This window comes from Hippopotamus amphibius, chromosome 11, assembly GCF_030028045.1.
Source record: "Hippopotamus amphibius kiboko isolate mHipAmp2 chromosome 11, mHipAmp2.hap2, whole genome shotgun sequence".
Taxonomy (NCBI): domain Eukaryota; kingdom Metazoa; phylum Chordata; class Mammalia; order Artiodactyla; family Hippopotamidae; genus Hippopotamus; species Hippopotamus amphibius.
The window spans coordinates 82,867,706-82,887,409 of record NC_080196.1 but is presented as its reverse complement, the minus strand read 5'-3'; the positions used below and the strand labels follow the sequence as shown (position 1 = coordinate 82,887,409).

General features: G+C 45.8%; 1 protein-coding gene across 2 annotated transcripts in view; it reads right to left on the bottom strand.

The window, feature by feature from the left end:
- Nucleotides 1-19,704, bottom strand: part of PTPRM (protein tyrosine phosphatase receptor type M) — a 720,054-nt gene that overhangs the window by 44,114 nt on the left and 656,236 nt on the right. For both annotated transcript variants that reach the window (XM_057698229.1, XM_057698230.1), the window contains exon 21: nucleotides 12,740-12,837. In XM_057698229.1, the coding sequence (XP_057554212.1) occupies nucleotides 12,740-12,837 (98 nt within the window). The remainder of the gene's footprint in view (nucleotides 1-12,739; nucleotides 12,838-19,704) is intronic.

Genomic DNA, 19,704 nt, shown 5'->3' with positions numbered 1-19,704 from the left:
GACTCTGCTTTCTCCCGCTGCTGGTTCTCGGCTTGGACACAGTGGGTGCTCCGGGGATCCCGAGGCCATGTGGACTTCGGCACATCTGGGCCGATGATGCATCTGTGGCTCAAGTAGATCTCTGAGCCAACATGCAAACAACGAACAGCCACAGGCTTCGTATGAACATGGAATTTTACAGCTCATCGGGCCAATTTCCCTTCCTGTCGGGATGTGTGAACGAAGGTTTGGAGTTGAGAACTGGCTGGCTCCCAGCTCACTGGGTAAAGCCCACCACACCACATCCCCCTCGTGGTCACCTGTTCAAGGCTCAGACAGTTCTGGGGAGATCTCCCTGCGGCTCATCCGGGACCCCAGGATCCCCATGCACCCGGTCCTGCGGCCACCACTGAGCCTCGCTTCTCCTGTATCTTCTCCCCAGAGAGGAGCACGCCAGCTCCTGTGCCGGCTGAGGCTTCACCTGAGCTCTCGATGTTGTCCTGAAATGGCTATTTCCTCAGCCCACGGCCTTGCTTCTGTCTTCACTGGAAAACCTGTGTTATCAGGAGTGGCTGCCCTCCCGAGTCTGTTGTGTGTGTTTCGGTTACATTTATTCACTTGCATCCTCATCTGTCTCTGTTCTCCAGGCTCAGAGGAAGATGTCGCCCCTCCTACAGCTGACTCGGAGACCTGCGTTCCTGCCTCCTCAGCTGTCCACTTTCTAATGGCTCACTCTCTCCCCCTCTCCCTGCCCTTGCAGGAACACATACAGTTTTCAAAGGTCTTCCGCCTGTAAAATATTCTTCGATTGTAAATGCTCCTCTGTCTACAGCCCTATGTCTCATCTAAGCTTCTGTCAAGTTTAAACTCAGTCTACACCTCCTGATTTTCTATTCCTGCCTCAACCCTGCGGACTGCCTTCCGTCCACACCATTTGTAGGGAGTCATGCTGTTTTCTGTCACAACATCCATTTCATCCATCATCCTTCCCGATACATTCTTGACTTCCTCTTGGAGAATCACTTCTTCCCCATGGGCTGGCTCGTCAGTTAGGGGCCCTGGCCAGCCAGGGATGAGCATAAGAACCGACCCGGGGGAGGTGATGCTCTGTCCTTGTGATTCGAATCCTGAGCACAGTGAAAGAGCCTGGAAATTGTTGGCACCCATCCTCTGAGCCTCTGCACCCTGGCCAGACTGTCTGGCTTTGGGACCCTCCACTCACTGGCCCTCTGGATTTGGTGTGCAAGTCTTACTCTTCACAGCAACCTTTTGAGCTCCTAATAGTCTCCCACAAATTTCCCTTTGGCTTAAATTAGCCTGAGTTGATTTCCGTTGCATGCAGTCAGAGAAATCTGGGAGGTCATCCCTGTGAAACACTCAGACAAAAGGTGACCTTCTTCTTGTTAAATCCAGGGATGCTTTCCCTGCCCTGGGACTACTTCCTCTCTGAAGCATCCCCACCAGGACCTTCTCCCAATGTTGCTCCCTGGGGGGGCTCTGTGTTGGTCACGAGATGAAGCCCAGTTCCTCACATGCATATCTGTCTCTCCAAGACAAAGCCTCAGCCTCCCCCTTCCCCATGTTCATTCTGAACACAGCTGCAGTGTCCCTTCAGGGTCCCATGGTTGCCTCTACCTGGAACACCCTGCCCACCCTTCTTTGCTGGTTCAGCCCCATTTGCTCCTCCACACTCAGGCCCACGCATCGCTTTGTCTGGGGAGCATTTATTGACAAACCCTCCGTCCTCAACTCCCGGTCTGATGAGGTGCCTCCTCTGTGAACTGCCTTAGCAGCACTCCACGAACCTTAATCGTAGGGTTTAATCACCTTGTTTGGTTCTGCATTGCTGTGGACAGGCACACACTTAATCTGCCTTTGTAGCCACAACCTCTAGTGTGTGTACACACTGGCTGGTGTGTAGCATGTGCTTGTTAACCAAGGGATCCCCTCCCACCTGCTCTGCAATTTTCCTCTGTCACCTTCCCCCTTTCTCTTCTTTTTTTAAATTTAAGTATAGTTGATTTACAATTTGTTAGTTTCAGGTATACAGCAAACTGATTCAGTTATACACACATACATAAATATCTATATATCTCCATATACCTACATATATTTATATTCTTTTTCAGATTCTTTCCCCATATAGGTTATTACAGAATACTGAGTAGAGTTCCCTCTGCTGTACAACAACAAAGAGTAGGTCTCTGTTGTTTATTTATATATAGTAGTGTATGTGTTAATCCCAAACTCCTTATTTATCCCTCTCCCCCTTCCCCTTTCGTGACCACAAGTTTGTTCTGTATGTCTGTGAGTCAGTTTCTGTTTTGTAAATAAGTTCATTTGTATCTTGTTTTTTTAATAAATTTATTTATTTATTTATTGGCTATGTTTCGTCTTCGTTGCTGCACATGGGCTACTCTTCCTTGTGGTGCGCGGGCTCCTGATTGTGGTGGACTCTCTTGTTGTGGAGCATGGGCTCTACGAGCATGGGCTTCAGCAGCTGTGGCTTGAGGGCTCTAGAGCGCAGGCTTAATAGTTGTGGTGCACGGGCTTAGTTGCTCTGCGGCATGTGGTATCCTCCTGGGGCAGGGATTGAACCCGTGTCCCCTGCATTGGCAGGCGGATTCTTAACCACTGCACCACCTAGGAAGTCCCTATATCATTTTTAAAGATTTCACATACAAGTGATATCATATAATTGTCCTTCTCTGTCTGACTTACTTCACTTAGTATGATCATCTCTCCCCTTTCTAGTCTTGGACCTTCAATCTCTGCTTCCAATTCCATCTTCTTTTCAGACTCCCAGTTATGCTCCTCTCTACTCTACACACACTCATGCATGCACACACACGCACACACCCCAAGCTCTATGGTCACATCTCGATCCTGCTTCCCTCTAGGTGCTGCTTCATCTTGGATTCAATTCTCCAAGAACAAGCTACATGACTGTCTTTACCACACGCCATGGCCACTGGGGTCCTGGTTCTATCACACACTGCAACCTGCTAGGTATTGATGATAAAGTGAAATTATAATGAAGCCATCACAGTGCAGGAGACAGAGATGGAGGCAGGTGGCCATTGAGGACCTGGTCTCAGACGTGTCCCTGCACCACTGAGAATTTGAACTTCCTGTGAACCATACCAACCTCTCCGACACCAGCCATTTTTAAAACATCTGCCAGCTGCAACCTACAAGTTTCCCTCTTGTAACCATGCAATTGTTTCAGACCACAACCAATCCTTGCTTAATCAGCACCCTCCCTTCTGTCCAGCTCTGACTGGTAGTCTTGATAAACAACCCCTGGAACCCTGCAGGATTTGCCTTTGTAAGCCTCCCCCAGTTTGTAGTCCACAATTCAAGTCTTCCTTCAATCAGCATCTCCCGGCTGCAGTCCTAACAAACCCCCAATAAACTCCTCTTTATTTCAATCAGGTCTCCGTTTCTGAAGTTTTGGTTAGCAACACTAAACTTAGTCGTTAACAGGAAGGTCCTGGGGAATTGTGCAGACAGCTTGGACTTTGGAACTAGACAGACCAAGACTCAAATTTTAGCTCTGCGCCCTTAGCCAAATTACAACTGGCCCTTGAACAACATGGGTTTGAACTGCGTGGATCCCCTTATGCATAGTTTTTTTTTTTTTATTAAATAGGGGCACTACAGTATTACACAATCTGAGGTTGGCTGAGTTTGCAGACGTGGAACCCTGGATACAGAGGAACCGCACATACAGAGCGCCCACTACAAGCTACAAGCAGATTTTTGATTGCGTGAAGGGTCGGTGCCCCGAACTCCCATGTTGTTCAAGGGTTGACTGCATTTAACCTTACTGAGCCATAGCTTCTTAATTTTGAAAACAGGACTCTTGGTATCTCATAGGGCAGCTGTGGTAATTTAGGAAGTAAGGCTTGTTCAGTCACTCAGGGGACACCGGGCACAGAGAAGGTGCTCGGTACACTGTGTTCCTCCCCCTCCCCCACGGTGCCACGCACCCCGCTCTCTGCAGCTCCCCTCACGCTGCTCCCCTGCATCCTCTACTACTTCTCATGGTTCTGGGGTCTCGTGGTTCTGCCCCACTCTCTTGCTCTTCTTTTTCTAACTCCATCTCTAGCCCCTTTTCCCCGCACCTGCCCCTGGATATAGATGTTCTCCAGGGCTGTCACCAGCGCTCTTCTCTCTTTCTCCTGAGGATGCCATGCTTCTGTTGCCGTGGCTTTCACTTCACATCATATGGCTCTGGTTTGCCTGTCTTTTTATCCCTTAGATTGTGCCAGGTCTTTCCATCTTGCCCTCCCCAGTGCAGCCCAAAGCCTCACACATAGCAGATGCTCAGTAAATGAAGGGAGAGGCTCCCAGTTCACAGTTTGCGTCTTTAGCTCACACATCCCTCCCCAGCTCCCTGGAAACCCCCACACTGTTGTTCATTCAGAGTCTCAAACTCAGCATGTCCAAAATACAGCAATGAATTGTGTTGCCTCTTTATTAAAACTGCTCTTCTTTTTTTCCTTGGTGGAGAAGGGATTCTCATTCTTGGTTAATAGCCTTTACATCAATCCGAGTCACAGTGGTAGAAATCTGGGTTCACATTCAAGCTTTTATCAGCATCCCCAAATAACACCCACATTATGTATCTCCCATAAATTCCAAATGCCACTGACATAAGCTGGGACCTGGGACCCTTTGCTGCCATGCCTGTACTTGGACTAATGTCTCCTCAAGCAGCAGAATACAAAGAAACAATAAAGGACAATATATAACTGCTCGCATGGGCGACTGGGGCAATTATGAATGCTAAGATACAAAGAGGCCACAAACCAGCTGCCATTTCTGAGGGGCCAAGCGCAAAAGCAGGGTCCTGCACGTGATCCCTGCACACGGCACCACCAAGGGGGCGGGAAGACCACCTAAGCCACCCCTCAGGCACAAGCCACCAATCCGCCCTCACCGTCACCCCATTTAAGGGACCAGCTTCCCCCCTCCCCCAATCGAGGCGTGAGCAAGGGCACCTGTTTCTTGTTTTCTCTCCCCCGTGCTGCAGCACGACCCCCAGGAAAGCCTGCCTGGATTCCTCATCTGGCCTCTTATCAATTTCTATTGATTAAAGAGTCCGAGGACCCCGGTGGGTATCGCCCCTGCCACAGCCCAAGCTCACCACTTCTCTCACCCAAAGCCTTGCTCGGACCCATCCTGTCTCCATGCCCTTCTGTAACCTTTCTAAACCTTTCTCTAGCGGCCACTAGAACTGTTTCAGCAGCATTAGTTAGGACACACGATACACCAGCTTCATGCCTTCCATGCAACACACAAGCACACACAAGGCTCCTCCCTTTGCCCTCCTAGAAAGGTATTTCAGATCCCTGTGGAGAGGACCTCAACCAGCCTCCAGCCTCCAGTCTCCGAGTTCCCAGGACCTCTCCATCAGGGCTCCATCTGCTGTGTCAGACTGCTTGCGCCTTCCCAATCTTGCATTTACTCCCCTTTCTCTGTCTTTTCCCTCAAGTGGTTACTGTTTCATTCTTGCCATTTTAAATCCCTTCTCCTATTAAGGTCCAGCTCCTCACCACCTCCTCCACACAGTCCTCTGAGATTCCCTTAGGCTGAATCAGTCCCTTCACTAGGGCCACCATCACTCTGACTTTGCGTATCATAGCTGATGGTTTAAATGTTCTCTAATATCATAGTCCATGTTCTTTGGGGACAAGTGAACTATAAATACCTTTGTAATTTTTAGTGCCCTGGATACAGTATGTCATTAAATGATGCGTACATTGTGCTGAAAAATGATCAGAAAGCCCACTTTTGGGTTGGTTTGTGAACAAGCCAAATCAGGCTCTTGGGTTGATTTTCTAACTTTTTACAGAACTTTTTACAGAGGGGACCTGAGATCTTTGGGCAGAGAAAACCTCAAAGGTTCACAGGGCAGTTTCGGAGTCTTCTCTCCTGGAAGATCTGGCTGCATGAAGGGAGGGGCTTGCAGGGGGCACCTCTAATGCTGCTGATGCCTCAGGACCACTTAGGGCCTCATTTCTTGGGTGATGTGCTGGGGGAGGTGACATGAAATGTGGCAGTGCCCGGGTGGGATTCGTCACAGGCCCTGGTGCAGACTTCCTCCTTTTTCCTAGTTTTGTCTTAAAGTTATAGAGGGAGGCAAGGCTTGAATCAGCTACGTTAATGTGACCACTGAAATGGTTGATAGTAGATCAAAATGGAGAGGAATACTTATTAAATGAGTATAAATTCATCAAAGGTTAAGGCCATAATCACCCAGGTCACAAAATGTCAATCTTAAATATCTAATTCATTAAAAAAAAAGATCGATGACAGGCAATTGTGAGAGTCCTAGACAGAAAAATTTCAGCAGTGTCTGCAAAAAGAATTTGTTCCCTTTCATGTACGAATTGGATGTCTTGTGCCAACTAAAGAGACTTTGTAAAAAAATATGATTCTTATTTGGTCTGTTAGGCATTACCTATGTTATCTTTTACTATTAAATAGTATTTCCACATGTTATAAAGGGGAAAATCTTGCTCCTCTCTTGCTTCTTCCAGTGATCCTGGATCTAGTGGCTTTTGTAGAAAAGCAAGTGTTCTTTGTTGTATGTGACAGGTACACTTGAAATCTTAATAGACCTTCCTTGCATGTGAATTAGAACTTCTCTTTTTTCTTTTGTTACTCTTTTAGTGCCAAATGTTGCGAAAGGAATTACAGGTCAATCTCTCTGGGTAGATGAAAACCTTTAAAGCATCCATTTAGGTGGTCCCCTCACATCCCTTATATTGATGGGGGTTAACATCTCTGGTCCCTACTTCTCTTAGCTCCAAAACCCTTTATCACCTGTTATCAGAACTATTCAGAGCAGCTCAACAATAATTTTCCTACATGACTCTGAGACCTCATTTGGTTTTTTAATAAACAGTCACATTCTAATGAGGTCTTCATAAAAATGACTAAATATGTTTAGAAATCATTAGCTTAAATTACCAGTGCAAAAAAATCTCCTTGGGGAGGCCCCCAGATTTGGTTATAAGATTTCTGGCAGATGAATTAGTACAACAACACAACGGAGTCCTGAGGCTCTGTGCAAACGGTGTCGATGGGAGTGCCTGGGAAACAGGCGATGGATAAAGAGCTCAGTGTCCCTCGGGTGGGTTCACTAAAGAGGGAAAACAATCACAGCACATTCGGTGCAATTTACATGCCAGGTGTGCTGCTGTTGGCAGGTGCCAGGGAAACTGACAAGGGTCCCTTTCCACAACATGCGGGCTGAGAGGGACGCATGGGGGTGACCGGGAAGCCTTAGATAATGACGGGTCCTGGCAGATGTACCGGGGACCCCGCTGGAGGAAAGTGCAACGTCTGAGTCTTCTGCACAGGTGCTGCGACGGGAAAGGTCTCCCAGCGGCTCCACCACCGGCAATTACAGCGGCCTAATGCGGAGCGCTGCAGGGCAGAAATCCAGGCAAAGCAGCCCGGCTCTGACTTAATGAATCAAGTCTGCGTAAACAAACAGCGATGGCCGGGCTCATGACTGATTCATGAAGGACACACTGCGCGCAGTCAACATGGTAAGTAGCTAGTCGCTGCCCTTAAAAACCATGTCATTTTCATTTCTTCAGTGGTTTGCTGTCGCTGTTTCCAAGCATGGAAAATGGGGAAGTTGTCTCTCAACAAACGTGCAGGACGAACAATAGGAAAACCTGGAATAAGGTTAGACATTTTCCCGAAGGGTATGTGCCCTCTTGTCAACATCCCTAAATCACACCAGACATTTCAAGGACAGATGCCATTAAATGCATTACTAATTGAAGACAGGCCGGGTCCAAGGGGCTGATGGTAACGGGGGAGCTCTTCGGAGCTTACCACATCCCCACACACTGGGTAAGGATTTGCAAGGATTTTTTTTTTAAATAAGCTTACCAGACCTAAAATTACTGAATTTCTGTGAACCTGTGGGCTTCCATTTATGGCTGAACTTGAACCCTGACTCCCCCTCCCCTTCCGCTGCACACTGTTAGCTGAAGTGTCCATGGCTATTTGGCAGAAAGAATAGTTTCCATTAAAAATATCAACAGTGGCCACCCTGTACGGGACTGGTTCAAGCGCCTGATGGAAGGAACAGAGACCGCCACTGCCTGGCCTTTTCATTTGCTATTATTCCAAGGCAGGTAACCCGGAATGAAACCTGCATTCCAGCAAAAGATGCCACCTCCAATAGACAGTGGGCATTAGTGTTTGAGGTTTTTACTGTAGTAATTTTACAGCACAATCTTCCTTTGACGTGTTAGGCAAACACCATGCTGTCCTGATTTTTCCTTAAAGGAACAGGGTTTATCATATGAAATCAGCTCACCTCTGAGACAGGCTGGGAACTGGGACCTGGGACCCTTGGTTGCAGTGCTCTCTCTTCGAGCAACAAAATACAAAGAAACTACAAGGGACTAAAAATAACTGTGCGCATGCGCAGTTGGGGTAAATTCCGGACAAAAGATATAGAAATACCAAAAAAAGCCCAACCGCCACTTTTGAAGAGCTGGGAGCAAAAGCATGGTACTACACATGCCCCCTGCACACAGCACCACCAAAGGGGTGTGCATACCACCTCAGCCACCCCTCCGGCCCAAGCCCTGGACACACCCCTACCCCCACCCCACATAAGGAACCAGCTTGCTCTGCCTCTGGGAGTGAGCAAGGGAACCTGTCACTCACTCTCCATCCCTCCTGCTGCAACAGGGGCCCCCAGTAAAGCCTGGCCCGAATTTCTTGTCTGGCCTCTTACAAATTTCTATTGATTAAGGAGGCCAAGAACCCTGGTTGGTAACATAGTCACTGGGTCCTGAGATAGCACACTTTGGAATTTCAATTAAGCAAAAAATATACGTGTGGCTTTTACTTAAAAAAAAATCCAGTAGTAGTTGTTATTTTTAAATAATTATCTAGTTTTCAAAATCATTTACCTTGGGGCTATTTTAAGTGAGCTCCGATGCAAACATGTAAAATCTGGTAAATAACTTTGAAGGAATGCAGTTATTGGGAAAGCAGAGCAGTGAAGCAGCCTCCAGATCTCTCTTCCTCAACACACCAGGTGGTCAACAAGTATTTGTGCCAGGAGTGAAGATTCAGGGTGAATCATACATTTCAGGGGAAGAAACGGAGAAAATACTTAGCCTAGCTGTTTCACAGTTAACCTAGCAGATGCTAACTGCTCTCTGACACTGCATGAGAGGAATTCTCATTCATTCATTTTGTTGGGTATTTCCTGAAGGCCAGGAGAGAGAGACCAAAAATCTGTAAAGAAGCCTGCTTCATGGTGGAGTTGAAAATTTTTTTCCAGTAGTCATTACTGCTTTCATGGCAAAGTACTGATTTGCAGTGAAAAAAGGTAATTTATAAATACCATTGTAGGTCTTAGCTTTGCTGGAGAAAAGGTAAAGTTTACATTAATAGCTAGTTTAGGTAGTCCTCAGAATGGAGTGGGAACTTCTCTAACCACCTGACGTGTAGAAACTCATTCAATCTTTACAAGATCCCTGTGAAGCAGGTGCTATGACATTCCCACCACCTAGGTGAGGGGTTGATGGTAAGGAGCTCAGCGACAGACCCCACGTAACTACACTAGGCCAGCTCTGCTGCTCTCACCATCTCCTAGGAGACAGGGAATTGAGAGACATAAATGGTTTTTACACTGTTGGTATGTAAACCAGTGCTTTGTAAGTTTTGATACTTTACATGATGGTTCCACAGCTTCTCCCCTCTTGTCACTTTACTAATATCCTTTATTCTACAGAAAATTTCACATTTTAATAGTCAATTTTCCCCATCCCTTTTTTAACATGTCGAGGTTTTGGTATCTTTGAAACACCCTTAAAACAAAGGCCATAAATATTTCCCCCCACATTTTCTTCTAAAAGTTTTAAAGCATTTAAAACGTTTGGCCTTTATTTGGTATTCATTTTGAGGCTTTTTTTTCAGTCCACATGAATAACCAAAAGTCCCAGTTCAATGGATGGAAAAGCTCATGCATTTCCCACTAACTACACATTTTCCCACAAAGGCCTTCTTCAACACCTGGACTCTCTTTTTTGACCTGTTGGTGTATTTATTTCTTCCTAATCTGTGGTATCTATATTTTCCCTTTTGCTATGTCCTTTTCTGGTTTTGAATATCAAGGTTATACTAGCCTCGTAAAATAAAATGAGGGAGGAGTCTTTTTCTCTTCTTAGAATAATTTTTATAACACTTGAATTACCCATTCCTTGAGTATTTAACAGAATATAGCTATAAAACATTCAGGACTAGTGCTTTTCCATGGGTCACTTTATCTATAATTCACTTTTTAAATAATTATTGTCTTATCAGAATTTCCATTCCTTTTGAATCAGTTTTGGAAAATCATATTTGTCAAGAAAATTAGCTACTTTAAATTTTCAAATTTACTGTTACTCATATTATCTGTTATGATAAAAAATGTATCCTAGTCTCAATATTTGTTACTTTTGGTTTCCTTTCTTCTGATTGCCAGGTGTTTGTCAATTTCATTAGTCTTTCCACAAAAGCTTTTTGATTGTGATTTTTTTCTGTATAGTTTCTTTGATTTTTATTTTATAACTTTCCACTCTGCTATTATTATTTTCCTTTATTCTTTCTTCAGTTGTACTCTGTTCCTCATTTATCTTCTTGAATTAGATGCTTAGTTAGTCTTCTAATAACAACACTTAAGAACATATATTTGATTTTGGGCACCGTTTTCTTTGCATGCTACACATTAACTACATGATGCTTTGTGATTCACAGTTCTAACTATTTCTGAATTATATTAGGGTGTTTGACCCATGAATTAGTGGAAGTGCTTTCTCACCCAGTGCCTCAGTGAAGACCATGTGCTTCTGTGTCATCCCCCTGTTCTGGTGCCCAGCTGGCTTCCCTCCCCCACCCCCCTCCCCCACCCCCCCTTTGCCCTTTCTCTGAGCATCATCATCTCAGTCCAAATTCTTAGCACTGCACATGTCCAAGATGTTACCTCCTATTCTTGGTGGCCTTTAAAACTCAAGATCCAAGATCGTGAGACTGAAGCCTTCCCACCCCCTCACTAAGACCCATTTGAACCATCACACCCAGCCTCCAGTGGGCAGCTGCTGGGCCCACCCTTGCTCTGGCCTCTCGTCCTCACTTCTTTCTGGTCTCTAGTAGTTTATTTTCTTGAGAGCTAAGCTAAACATTTTTAACATATATGTTTACATATACATGTATATTTAATATTAATACATTAAAACACATTCACATTTTATCTCAAGTTTCTAGATGTCTGTAGGCGCAGGCTCTTCATGTTACTTGCTTTGCCATTTCTGCTGGCATTGTGAGTGCCTCCCACTTCTTAACACCTCTCTTCTTCCTGGTTTGTGCTTCCTGATACCTTCTGAAAATCCATTTTTTTTAAAACAGCTTTACTGAGGAAGCATAGCTGATGTACAAAGAACTGCATGTGCACAATTTGATGGGTTTCAAAACATGTGAATGTCCTCTGTACTATCACTGCAACCCACGTAATAGACAATGTCCACCACCTCCCATGATTTCCTGTGTGCCTTTGGACTTTGCACATGCCCGTGTGTGTGTGTGTGTGTGTGTGTGTGTGTGTGTGTGTGTGTGTGTATTAAGAACACTTACTGTGAGGTCTACCCTCTTAAATTAAGTGCACGAAGCAATACTGACTACAAGCACACTTTGTACAGCAGATCTCTAGAACTTGTTCATCTGGTGTGACTGAAACCTTCTATCCACTGAACATCAACCCCCGCTACCCCCTCCCCCCAGTAACTGGCAACCACTCTTGTACTTTCTGCTCCTATGAACTTGACTGTTCTCCATCACTCACTCCTATGAGTGGAATCGAGCAGTACCTGTCCTTGTGTGATGGGCTTACTTCACCTGGCATGATGTCCTCCAGGTGCATCTGTGTCGTAAAGGGCAGGATTTCCTTCCTTTTTAAGGCCGACAGAGAATCTTAAGAAACAATGGTTTCTGCCCCAATATTTCAATTCGAGGCTAATCTCTAGACTGAGGGTACATCTCCCAACATCAACTTCTCTAAGAAGTAAAGGGTCCTCCGGCAGAACCACAGAATTGGCCCCGTGTTCAACAAAGCAGCTGCACCCTGTGCATTGTCTCATTTTCAGACTTCCCTTTGGAAAGAATCCTGTTGCATCCCACGACCGAGATCTTTACTTAAGAAATTCCTGGTTAAATGAAAATAGCTTCTCTGCAGTTAATACAGATGAAGTAACTCAAGACCTCAGCGGGGTGGAGGGGGGGTGGAGTGTTGTCTTCACGTCACAGGTCAGGAAAGGGAGGAAAGGAAATCTAAGCAAGAGGAGACGCTGGAATTCTAAGCCCCGGATTGACTCCAGGGCTGCAGGCTGTTCTCAGGGTGGATTTCCCTGAGGTGGGGAATGCAGTCCCGTCTCCCGGGGGCTCCCATTGTGTTCTGACACCCAACAACCAGCATGCATGCTTCGCCGTGTTTTTAGGTTGTTGTGCACTCAATATAGCTGGATAACAACTGCTTTTAAATCTTGAGTGCCTTTCCTGTCTGTTGCTATCGCAACAAATGAAAGCAATTCAAGCTACGTTTACTGATCATTTATAAGCAAGTGCAGCAAGTGAGAGGAGGAGCCGTGGTAGTTAATATTTTCTGAAGGACACCCTGCTTCCAGAGCTGGCTAAGCAAGGAACAAGTGACCAGGAGGCGGAGAGGCCCACTTACCCTCCCCACTTCCACCAGGTTGGTCACCATGATGATGCTCGCCGTGTTTTCGTGCCACACCATCCTCCAGAAGTCATAGATGGTCTCTTGCATTGGTCCTGCATCAAAACACAGCAGAGACTTTTGTTTTCTTTGTAAGTTTGCAACTGGAAAATTTCTGGGGCTTACAAAGAAATCTATGGACGGCCATAGGCAGTCCCCTCACTTTTCTAGGTGGACAGAGCTCTCCTTTCTAGTGCTGATGCAAGAGGGTATTCTTCCTATAATGGCACCCTTAGAAATACTTAATTTTTCACTCATGGTTGAATTTTCTCATGTCATCCAGCGTATCTGCATTTGAGCTCTTTTTGCCCTTCTTAAATGACTGTGAAAGAAAGTTATTTCTTCATCATTTAGCTATTTATCTCCATAATACTCAAGAGTGAAATTTAAAAAAAAATGGGTGCCATTACTCTTCCTGCTAACAACTGGCAGATATCCCAGGAAACGATATATAAAATGAAATGAGCCTCTATAGGAAAAATGGCCTTTTCTTGTTTCTAATATTTTTCTTATTCTGTGCTATCTGTCAAATTAATCCTTTTTAAACTTTTTGCCTGACTCCCTCAAGCGAGAGAGGAGCTGGAGTGTCAAGCAGTTGTACTTTTCTGTCACTGGACATGATTGGGAGCTGCTTCCCCAGCTCTTGGGATCTGAGTATTAAAAGGCTCTTTCTATGAACTGGAAAAAAAAAGGGAAAATATGTGTTACAAAGTGCCAGTGCTATAGATACTGTATAGGTACAGAAAGCTGGAATTTAAACTTTCTTTTAACGCAAATTAAAAAAAAAACAAACCCAAATTCTATGCCCATGCATATTTGAGGGTCTACATGTAACAGCATATATCTTTATATGACCAGCAGACATGTGAAGACATGAGAGGAAGACAACTTCAAAGGCATGGAGTGTCTTGCACTATATGGGGACTCAGACGAGAGTGTAGGGACAGGCTAGGACAGCTGTGCCATTGTATGTGGACATTGCAGACTACCGGGTTTGGAGCTCAAACATGATTTTGAGATATGCCGCTGGCTTTGAACCGGCTGTGTGATTTGGGTCAAGTTACTTGGGCCACTGAGACCCTCAGTGTCTGCATCTCTCTTTATCTAAACACAGATTTTAGGAACACGTCTCAGGCTTATTCATGGAATAAACACACACTCAGACATTTTACACACAGCCAAGCGTCAGAACAAAAACAAGGTGCATTTATATTAAAATAGTATGAGAAATGGAGGGAGGTAAGTTGGAGGTGTATTTAAAGCAATTTGGGCTACACGTTGATCAAATTTTTTATTTTTTTTTAATTTTTTAAAAAATTTTTTTGGGGGTACACCAGGTTCAATCATCTGTTTTTATACGCATATCCCCGTATTCCCTCCCTTCCTTGACTCCCCCCACCTTGAGTCCCCCCCACCCTCCCCGCCCCAGTCCTCTAAGGCATCTTCCATCCTCGAGTTGGGCTCCCTTTGTTATACAACTTCCCACTGACTATTTTACAGTTGGTAGTATATATATGTCTGTGCTACTCTCTCGCTTCGTCTCAGTTTCCCCTTCACCCCCCGCCCCCTCCCATACCTCGAGTTCTCCAGTCCATTCTCTGTATCTGCATCCTTGTTCTTGTCACTGAGTTCATCAGTACCATTTTTAGATTCCGTATATGTGAGTCAGCATACAATATTTGTCTTTCTCTTTCTGACTTACTTCCACATTGATCAATTTTTAAGCCATGTGATGGTTACATGAAGATTCATTATACAATTCTGTCGACTTTTGTACATATTTGAAATTTTCTATGACAAGTTTTTTTCTAAAAAAAATCTCACCAAGATATATTATCATTGAGTGTAGAATTTGATCAGTAAAAACAGAAAGCTTTCTCCATAAATTATTTTGCAGAGATCAGTAGGTTAGGCCACAGGTGAGGGAAAAGAACTTGTAGCCTTCATTTGCCTTATAAAATGGACATTAAGGAAATTAACTCAAACCTTCTAAAGCCCAAGGTAATCAAAGAATCGAAACTGCAAAAACAAAGACAAAAACAAAAACAACACAGGGTTCATTTAAAGATATTTATTCATGGTCAGTCATTGGCTGAGCAACGGGCGCACAGCCGGGGGTCCCTTCATTCACCTCCTGTTCCTCTTGACTAATTATCAGTTGGTTCCTGTGTACTTTTTCTTCTTCCTCACTGTCAAGCCTCCTTCCCTTCTCCTCCTTCTGGAACACAACCGTCTACCGTTCCTTCTGCTGCCATGGCAACACTCTTCCCCTCCCTGTGAGAAACCCCCACCTCCTGAGCCTCTGTGACGAGTCCCTTTATGGGACCTTGCACGCCACCGCCCATGAAGCTGCGCCCGCCATTCGGCCCCGTCCCTTGGCACATGCGTGCCATTCTCCTGATGGACAGGCTGAAGATTTCAGTGACTTCAGTCAAGGTTACAGGGGACACAAGTAAACTTCGGATCCCATCAATCACTATGCTTCTAGCTTGCGGAGAGAGAGGTGCCTCCATTGTGTACTTAACAGCTTGTTAGTTATTCACAAGGAAAAAATACTCTGAGTTCGTCTTTGTGCAAACAGATAGGCTTCCCAATGTGACCCTGAAACAAAGGGGTGACACTTTCTGCCTCCTTCACTAGATGCACAGGCCTGTGCCACCTACTCTGAAACTTCCAGAAATAGCTCTGATGACAAGGGGTACCATGGATGAATCAGATGTGCTAGCACTGCAGACAGCACGTGCCTCCAGGAAGAAAGCCCCTCTCTCCTCCGTGCCCAACAGAGACACTCACAGCTGGGGCAAGTTCCTTTCTTGGCTTTAGACCCCCTTGTGATGACTTGTCTCACGTTGCCGGTGAGGGGGGAGGGGAATGTGACTGTGGCGGTTTACTGCTCTTCCCTTAGTGCCTATGGAAGACCCAGCACAGAGCAGGAGCTCGTGAATAAATGAATAAATGAATAAGTGTGCATCGGTATAAACCATATTATGTACTATTAAACTGTTATATTAAATATATAAATATTAAGTGATATTAATAGATAATATTGTAGGAGTCTGTTTCTTGACATATTTTGGTGATTATCTACAGAAGCTTGAAAGCACATTGCCTTTATTCCTTGCTGATTTATTGACAGCGGGGCATCTTTTGCAGGGGCTTCTTCAGAGTGAGCGTGACGGTCACCCAGGCCCCAGGGCACTGCTGGGCAGTGCTGCAGGAAGGGGGCCCAACTGCTAAGCAGCTGGCTCCCCCGAGTCCCCACGCCCCGAGGCTCTGCCCCCAACCTTAACCCATGATTCGAGCCGGGGTGTGACCCTGCCTTCCACTAACTGGTCTCCGTCGAAGGCAGTGGTCCTCAACCCTGGCTGTGTATGACAATCACAGTGGAGCTTTTAAAAAATTCTGATGTCCTAACCCAAGAGACTCTGGATTTACTGGCCAGGGGGCGAGGGTGGTCTCCTGGGGAAGGACCACAGGTCTTCTGCATCAAGGCATTCGGCTCCACCTCCCACCTAACGGTCAGACGATCTCCTGCGGAGGTGGGACACCCAAGATTTGTAGGCTTTTAATCTACTGAATAGTCTAACCCGTATACAAGCTCTTTGAATCAAGAAATCCCAATTCTTTCTGATTTAGAAGGAACTTCACTCATAAAATATCCTCCAGGAACATGGCTGTACCCCCTAACTGAGGGGCAAAATAGTTAAGGTGACACGGGTTTTTTAATGGTTACTTAACTACATTTGGGTTATCTTTAAAATAAAGGGCATTTATAAGCACCAGTGGCTCACTTGGGGGGTGATAATGATGACTACGTCATCATTTAGTCTTGATGATTTTCTTACCCATTGACCTGGACTTCAAAAAAAAAAGATCAGGAGAGAAGAATGCATTAGGTCTTTTTCCAGCGCTAAAATGAGGACAGGTATACATAACAACTGAAATAGTTTGGGGCTAAGATCTGAAAAGGAATCTGAACACAAAGATTATTCTAAGTTGACCCAAGAAAGAAAAAAAAGATTCCAGGAAATCCCCACCCCACCCCCATGCAGTTTTGCCCTGTTCTTCTTTGTTCCATGTGCCTTGTCTCTTCCTTCCTTCCTGGGTGGCACCACGTGCTGCTGGATGTAAGCGTGGTCCCCTCCTGCACACCACACGGCGCCTCCCACACCTGGTCCCACGGCTGGTCACTGAGGCAGTTCAATGGTGGACCTGCTCAGGGCAGGCACTGGGGAGTCCTGTCTTCTCCGCTGATGATTCACTATATTTTCATGAATGTTCATTCAAATTTTGTGTTTTGTTTTGTATCTTATGTTTTTTTTTTTTTTTTTTTTTTTGCAGGGGGAAACGTGGAAGAAGGCAGGCACCCAAAGGTTTAAGGTTTCAATGCAAAATTTGCCAATCCTGGTTTTCTTTTCTCTTCAACATATTTCAAATTATTTCCTCAGACCCAAATACATTATGACTCAGAGATACACAGCTCCAAACAAAGTCAAAAAGCACACTGGAGGCTGGGGCAGGGTGAGCTCACTGACACCATGTGGTTTCAGCAGCTCTGGGTGGCGTCCGGTGACTGTGCCCATCGTGAGCCAAAGCAGAGAGTCCTTAGACGCGTGCCTGGCACACAGGGTGGTTACTCTCAGCCACACACCATCACAGGACTGAAATTGGAGGAGGACCACCTAGGGACGTTGGGATGTATTCCTAGCCTTTGATGTCTGTCTCCCAAAAGCTGGCAAACACCTTTAGCACGGGGAGAGTAACTCACAGAGAGGTCATTGGAGATTGCTCTCAGGGTGGAGGAACAGCTAAACTCCTAAGACAAAGAATCTGAAATAGCAGGCAAAGGATGCTGTAAACCCCCCTCCCTCCAGCATGAACGGCTGCAATGACAGCCCGGGAAGGTATCTGATTTCTGCAGTTGCTGGCCGGGTGGGAACCCCACGATTGCGGTGTCTGTGCAAGTACAGACGTTGGCACAACAGGTGGGAAAGCTATTTTCAGCATCTATTCCTGGGGGACCAAAGCGTTTGAAAGAAAAGGTCCCGAAATTTCAACAGCATCAGGCCAGTACCACATCCCATTTCCCTGACGATGGTTGGCACGCACAGAACTCTCTCTGCTGAGCAGGAGATGTGCGGATGGGCCATTCTTACGCCACCCAGCCCCAATGGAGCAGCAACGAAAGAGGGCAGAAAGAACTAGAGGAGAATAAAAACAATGAAAAGCTGTGAAAAGCATAAGTGAAAGATGTTCAAGGATGGCTCTACTATGTAAGACGAGTTCATGGGCAGTGAGAGATATTAAAATATTATAATTTCGAACCTTGATAGATGGCTCCTACCCCTCCTTTTCACATTCTCATTTCTATACAGTATGTTTCCTGCGTTAATTAGGGCCGCAGGAAGTCAAGGTCCTTGGAGCTTACGGTAGCATATGGGAAGGGAAGAAACGGTACAGGTGCGAACTGGTATTCCACCATACACAGGATAATTCCTAACTTCTTTTGAGCTCTTACTAGTTCCCAGGTCTCCTTTGAGTGTTTTACATGGATTATGTTACAAATTTAAAAATCATAACCCTATCTAATAGGTGCTACTGTTTCCCCATTTTACTGAAAGGAGACTGAGGCAGAGAGAAGTCAGCAAAGTTGTCCACGGGGTGAGGTCTAACCCCACTGTTCACACTGCCGCCAGGTGAACATCCAGGGAACTGGAAAGGGCCCTCCCTGACAGGTATGTGTGTACAAATCATCATGATCCAGTCAAGAGTCAAAGAGAAGGAAATCTATGTCAATCACCCAAAACCACCTTTTAAATGCATTTTTATATCAGATCAGTTCCCTCCTTTAAGTCTTCCATGGTCCCACTGCTACAGAATAAAGTCCAAGTTCATGAGCACAGCCTCTTCCAAGCCCCCTCCTTGGCAGCCCCAACCTCCCCTGCATCTGAGCATTTCCAGAACCAGCATGTCCTGGTTTACTCCCTCCATTTCCATGCTCTCCCCCGAACAAGCCGTATGCCCCTTGAATGACCAGCGTAGCCTCACACTCAGGCTCCCTCGCCCTGTTCTCCCCATCTCAGCCACAGCTTGCCTCTGCAAAGTGTCATTTTCCTGCTTAAAAATCTTCAGGGGGTTTCCACTGAGTAAAACCCAGATTCTTTAGCGAGGCAAATGTGGCCCGAGACAGCCTGTGCCTGGACTGGGTCCCCAGTCTCGGCTTTTACTGCCCTAGGTGCCACTTCTCCGGGACCCCCGAAGGGATCTCCTGCCAGGACCCCCCCAGAGCTTGCTTTTTGCTCATTCATCCCCACTTCCAGGCCTCATGGGGATCCGAGTGTGCAGCCTGAATCCACAGGTGAGCACTCAGCCTGCTCTGTGCCAGGCCTCCTGGGAGGGCTGGTGAGGGATGGGAAGGTGAGTGATAGAAATACAGCCCCTGCTTCCAAGAGGCTTGTGGCTGCACAAGGTGGAGATAGGGCAAGAACACCCCACACTCGCATATAAAGTGCAGAAAGGTCGGCGCCTGGGACTCCTGAATTTCAACGGAGACATGCACACCTCTGCAGACACACAGAGGGGGACAGAGTGGTTTCCAAAGTAGTCATTTCCAGACACTTAGCAGCTTTATGGACTCTGCCCAAACTGAGGTCCCCGAGAAGGAGCCCCAGGAACAATGGTCTTTCTCGAACTTGAAGAGACCTGCAGGGGTGAAACCAAGGGATGGACTGAAATACTCTGGAAACTTGCAGTGCTTCCTGCCTTCCCTTATGAAATATATTTCAGTTATGGGCAAAATGTGGTGTTAGAAATGGGGTATTTTGGTTCATGTTGAGATGCTCTGAATTCAGAACATCCAAAGTGGTAGAGGCTGGTAACACTTATTCCTTTAATTGGAACTGAGCTGTTCTGCAGGACGGCCA